Source organism: Malurus melanocephalus, unplaced genomic scaffold (genome assembly GCF_030028575.1).
Source record: "Malurus melanocephalus ecotype Western Australia unplaced genomic scaffold, MMel_1.1 scaffold_62, whole genome shotgun sequence".
In the NCBI taxonomy this organism is placed as follows: Eukaryota; Metazoa; Chordata; class Aves; order Passeriformes; family Maluridae; genus Malurus; species Malurus melanocephalus.
Window position 1 is genome coordinate 1,361,695 of NW_026623294.1, and position 6,330 is coordinate 1,368,024.

General features: G+C 43.9%; 1 protein-coding gene across 2 annotated transcripts in view; it reads right to left on the reverse strand.

Moving 5' to 3' along the window:
* Positions 1 to 3,382, reverse strand: part of STK3 (serine/threonine kinase 3) — a 125,085-nt gene extending 121,703 nt beyond the window's left edge. The window contains exon 1 of one of the 2 annotated variants that reach the window (XM_057366257.1): positions 3,199 to 3,382. In XM_057366257.1, the coding sequence (XP_057222240.1) occupies positions 3,199 to 3,221 (23 nt within the window). In that variant the 5' untranslated portion in view covers positions 3,222 to 3,382. Of the gene's footprint in view, positions 1 to 2,203; positions 2,280 to 3,198 lie in introns of those variants that run through there. The other variant, XM_057366256.1, reaches the window with a different exon arrangement.
* Positions 3,383 to 6,330: the final 2,948 nt, after the last annotated feature.

Sequence of the window (6,330 nt, forward strand, 5' to 3'; positions counted from 1 at the left end):
AAAATAAACAAAGTATGATTGTAGTATCCTATAGTAATTATACATAGGTTTTAATTTTTAAAAAACTAGGATGTGCTACAGAGTAAGGCACAAAAAATTGCTGAAAGTTTATAAACAAAATAAAGCTGGGACTAAGAACAGTAAGGCACAAAAAATTGCTGAAAGTTTATAAACAAAATAAAGCTGGGACAAAGAACACAATCAATTACTGTCATGAGCTACAAAAAACTGGATAGCTGTTTTGAGAAACCTGATTATATGTSGTTTATTGTGCAGAAGAACTAGCACATTAAAACATTTAAAAAGAATAGCTGGGATCARTTATACTGATACATTAAAAGAGAAGGTAGTAGAAGAAATTACTGCAGTCATCTGAAGGAGAGGTGGCATGTGAAAGCCTTGAGACATCTACACTGCTTCAGASCATTCACACAAGCAGAAGCAAGTTAAGACATTTTACATCATTGCACCGTGTACTTMTAGTGTTCTACCAATAAAGCCCAAACAAACATTTTTGTTGCATCATTTTCAGAAGGAACTTGACAACTGCCAACATGTCCATTGACACAAGYATTAAAAAATACACTTTTTTCACAAACAGTTCATATTCTAAGAACATTCCTCTTCTCACRAAACCTGAAGTTGTGTTTTTCAGTGAAAATTAAACTCAAATTTAAAGAAAGGACTGGAAAACCTTAATTAACACTTCCAATACTTACTAAGCAGCCTTTCATTTGGCAGAAGCATGCCAGATATGGTCAAGATTAAAAACTATGTATTTGAGAAAATTCTGTCCCTAACCATTTTCTTTTCCCCTTGTATGCAACCTGCATGCTCACACATGATCTTGTCAAGGTATACAGAAAAATACAACAATAACAGAGGAAAATTAGAAGACTAAGAGGTGAATTTTGTAACTATTTCAAGAGTGAATCTCCTTTCTAGTGAGAGAAAAAAGTATAAAGCACATCTGTAGTTAATTCAGATGCAAGAAAAGTGTGTCAACTACTGCCCAAATTGTTCAGCACAAAATCAGAACATCTACTCTAAATTATTTCTAAAGTAAAAAATATTCTGAAAATGACTCTCCCTTAAAAGTCTTGTGTCACTGTTGTAGTACATTAGTCAAAGAAAAAAAGTGAATTATTTTGACAGCACCTCTACTGAAAAGTCACAATGGTCTAGAATGTCACTAGGGCATCATCACTGCTACTTTCTGAAGGAATAATAAAGATTTATATAACGGGCAATTGCATTGTGTACTCCTCTACAGGGAAGTGGGAACTGAAGTGCCCTATACCTCCAAGGGAACACAGGATTCTAGGACATCCATGCAGCTTTGAAGTGTACATATGAAATTTCTGCTACCTCTAAATGGATGTCTTGCACCACAGATATGATGGCAATAGATCCCTCTCAGTAACTGCTCCTGTGGACAACAGGCACCAAAGTAAAGAACTCTAGTGTTCACATCTGCTTTGCCAAGCAAACATGGTCCATTTCAAGCTACTACTGTATCCAAAGACCACAGCAAAAATTCAGCCCACAGAAAATTATCTGCACTTCTTCTGGACTTGCAGAAAAAGGGGGTGGCCTGGAAAAATTGCTGGGAATAGCAACAATCGRGAAACTGTATAAAGCTACTGATAAAGGGGATATTATGCCGAGTCATGAAAAATTTGCTCCAAGCATTATGAAAGCCTGAGTTAATACCTTATGAAAAATTGAGTTCAAATCTTCCCTTCCACTAAAACAAATCTAAGTTCTTTCTCATCACAAATTTCCAGAAACAAGCTTCAAAAAACATGTGGAGTATAAAAACATGCTAGAGTMTACACATTCCCACATCTAGTTCTTCCTGACTGACTGAATCCAAAGATTTAAATATCTCTTAGTTTCAGTTAGGCCAGACACACACCTCCAGCTGAGCCTTTGCTCTAACTTCCACAAAATATCTGATAGGTTATGCTGATATCACGGTTTCATTTTCAGTCCTTTGATATCAACAGGTCCCAAGGTTTCCACTGCTGCTGGCAAYATTGATTACTCCTTTGACATTTCAATTTCTTCTCCTAAATCCTTGTTGGTGCCWGTCCTACTTCTCCTACTTCCTTCATTTGAGGTACCCAACACTGTCAGCCTGAAACTACAGTGCAGGCCTGTCCCTCCTTACCCCATTACCTGCTAAAACCACCCTACATACCAGTTACAAATCAATTCCTTTCCAAAGTTTTCCATGGTAGGTATTGTCACTTGATGTGTTATTGGAGGAGAAATCATCAGAAGTTCAAGACTACATTCTTCTCAAGTCTTAYCATCCTGCAGGAAACTGCTTTTAAGTGGTCTAAATAGAGAATGTAGAGGTTGTAAAGAGGAATGTAAAAACTGATTTAATATCCACTATCACAAATTTACATTCCACAGTCCCTAGATTTTTCATTAAATTATCAGGAAGCAAAAGTAAAAGCTCTAAGAGTGTAAATACCTATTTAAACCATGTAACTACCTTCCGTACACCACAAAACTATAGTCAGTGTATGGTACAACTACACCCAAGAAAGTCCTGTTCCAACTGAAATGTATGATTATATCTACATTTAACACAAAGCAAAATTGTTTTATGCACTAAGAAGTCAAATTATAAACTATTTTTTTTAAAAGGGCACAGCAGTGATATGGTCTGATAGCCTATGTATTTGAGAAAATACATCTACTGTGGGAATATTCTTGGGTTTTACCTCTTCCCACTCGCTGATTTGCAACTGCAACTATGCAACGCCCACCCCCACAAGCATCCATCCCTCCAGCAGCACAACACAAGGACACTTTCCAACGTGAAAAGAGAACTACTCGTGTGTGCTCCTGCCACAGACCAGAACTATCGAGTGAGAGACCCCGAGGTCAGAGAGAACTCTGCTCGGCGAACAAGTTTCCCTCACTTCACATTAAAAATGTTCTACGCATAAATCAACCAGCCCCCAAGGGTTCGTCTCTACCGGGGCAYTTACTGGAGGGAGTATTTCGTGGCATCCACCCGACAGAAGACCCTTCCCAATGTGACACAACCCCTCCGGTCGCTAGGCAGGGCTCAGCACCCTCCCTGTCCCGCTGCCCCCTCACAGACCCCGGGACCGAGGCCTCATCCTGCTCGTGCCGCCGCTCCCGGGCGGGCAAGGGGCCGCCGGAGAGGGTCGTTACCTCTTGGGCGCTGCCTGCTCCATGCCGTCGCCGTCGSCGCCCCACGGCGCAGCTGACGAATCCTCCGGGCCCCGCCGGACCCGCACAGCTCCCGAGCGGCCTCGCTAGCACTTGACACGGGACCCACGCCCTCCCACGGCCGCGCTCCAGCTGCCGCCACTACCGCTACCTCCGGCCGCGGCGGGGGCCCGCCCCCTCATCGCTGATTGGCCACAGCCGCGCCAGCGCCGGCGCTGATAGGGTGGTATGGACGTCGCTCAGAGAGGCGGCTGCGAGAAAGCCCCGCCCACCGGGAGACGAGCGGGCGCTGCCGCGCCGGCGGGAGGGGAAGTGCATGGAGGCGGCCGCGCAGCGGGCTCCCGGCATGCTCCGCGAGGCGGCGGCCCGCGGGGCACGCCGGGAGGTGTAGTCCACCCGCGAAACCCGCCCCGCCCGCGGGGCGTCCCTGCGAGCCGGGCCGGGCGAACCGGCATCGTCGTGGCGCCGTCCCGCCCCCGTGCCTCAGCCCCCGGCTCTGGAAGCTGCGCCTCCGGGCGAGGGCAGCCTAGGGCAGCACTGCCGCCTGAGGGCGGCTGTTGCCCCGCGGACACCTCCGTGGCCTCGGGGCAGCGCTGCCGGGCGGCCGGGCCATTCACCCGCTTGTGTCCGCCGGCCGAAGGAGCAGTGCCGGCCTCAGAAAGTCAGGGTCTTCGTGGATAACCGGCTCCAGAGCAGTGCTGAGGGGAAGCTTGAAGTCAGTCACGGCAAGACCAGGGAGCTGCTCCCCGCAGCAGGATGACACGGTAAAGCTTTTGAGGTGGAAAGTGCCGGCGCTTGGCACTTGGGTGTGTGGTGCCAGAGCACCCAAGTTACCCTGTAAGGCCAGGGGAAGCTGTCTTGTTATTATTCAAGCAGCGGGTTTCAGGCTCTTGAGCACCATTTCATCCCCTTACAACTTCGACTTTCTAAAGTTAATGTACTTGAATCTGTTGGATCCAAGTAGATCCAGCCAGTCAATACAAGAAAAGTTTACGTGCTCAAGCCAATCTCTATATCCTTTCCTGACAGTAGGTTGATTTGCCTAACTAATGGCAGTTCAAGGTAGTAAAACACTTAGGCAAGCTCCATAAAAATACTGAGATGCCCACATTACACTTCAAACTGATTTTCGATGTGCAAGTATTACAACATTCCCACTTAATAAAAATATCTGCACTCCATACATAATTTCATCTCTTTGATGTGCATTGGCAAGGGAATTTAGAATGACTGAAGTCCTACTGTTGTGCAAGTCCTCTACTTTGTCTGAGTCAATCCAACCCAGTTGACTCACTGTGGTCAGGCCAAATGCACAATGGCAATATTGAATGAACCCGCAAAACAAATCACACACCACCATATGACCTTTTAGGTTTCTTTGTTTTTCTGAGTCATGGAAAAACTGCAATAGAACATCTTCCTTTGCACAACAGATTAATGCAGAGTTCTTCCAAGTATCATCCCAAAAGCCACAGTGGCTCACCAGCAGTACTGCCAGATGTGTCCATACCATAAACAACAGTTTGTAGGACATGCCAAAAAAATACCCACCCAGGGGAAGGAGCCAGCAGATGCCTGAAATGGAGTATGGTATGAGTGCCTCAGAAAGTGGTGAGGAGGAATCCCACTAGATGTTCCATTTTCCAGTTCAGGACAGGTGAGGTGAGGCAGATAGCAATTGACATGTGGCTAGTGTCCAGCTTTGCTTTACAGGATATTTGGCTATACTCACTGTYCAATTCTTATTTACAGTACCCCAGTTTCATCTAATGAAGGGAAGTCTGACATCCCTATTTGGCTGTAATACTGCTGGAATGCAGAGGTTGTCTCCACATCCTTTAACACAAATATTTAAGGCAATATTTCGTCCAGCTTATTTCAGAGAAGGCAGGTTTTGCTCCCCCGTCTCAAGCCAAAGCTGCCACAGACTATACATTAAAGCAAGGAAAAGGATTCTTAGAAATAAAATACAGGTACTATATTATAGTTGTAATGGCAATACAAAGAAACAGAGCCAAGAAGTGCTCCCTCTCCCCATTCACACATATATTTCTTTTTTCTGGAAAAACTTAGGCTAAACAGTCTAATCTACCACTCTTACCTTTCCCTTAAAAAAACAGTTGACAAGAACAGAAGAAAGTGTGTCCAAGCAAAAAACAGCAGATTTAGATATTTGCCCTGTTCACTCAAAACTATTTAATACCACAACCCCCACTTCAAAAAAATACCCTGACTGCTCAGTTACTGAGGAAGAAGGGAGCAGGACTGTCCTCCATCCACGCCACTAAAAAAAGAAAAGGGTGTAAAAAACCCAAGGTGTCTGAAACAGAACAAGTTAGGTAGTCTGGCTTTATGACATAGTGGGGCACACAGTGCCAAAAAAGTATGGACTAATTCCATGCCTTTCTCACAGAAATTTAAGTTGTATCTTAYGCAATTGCCAGAAAGCTTTCTAAGTACATTTGAACTGAAAATAAAACATCAGTAAGATAACATAAATACCACAGTCTTTTTCAAGATCAYTTTATTCATCTCTTATAATTTCGAGTAGTATTTCTAGTCAATGACATTGGAATAAATAACACTATCTCACCTTTYCCCTGTGACATGAATTTGAGAACCGTGCTGTGAAATATGACACTGATTTGGTATTCATTACAATACTGCACCTAGCCACTGGCAGAGAAGGAACTTTGAAAGGGAAAACAGATTCCGTCTGTTCTACTACCTCATTCAGGGTTTCCAGTCAAGAGAAGTCTAGATGTTCTGGAGGCATGAATATACTATGAGATTGCTGGTGTCTAGACAAGATGGAGATGAGGTWGTTGCAGACACTCTACATGAGTATTCCCATGATTTCTTCCAACAGTGGAACTATCTAACACTACTAATAYGGTGGCTGAGAAAGAAAAGCCTTAATGTAGACCAATCCTAAAACTGTGTGAGAAAACTAACTGAATTACTCTTTTTCTTCTAAAGTATTTCATCCACTATACAAATCTACTTGTCTGATTTAGGACCCCCTTCTCTTCAGAATTGGCATCAACATAAAGAATAGATCCTTACACCAAAGAATGGTTGAAGACGGTACTTAGTTTTGAACACTATAATTAT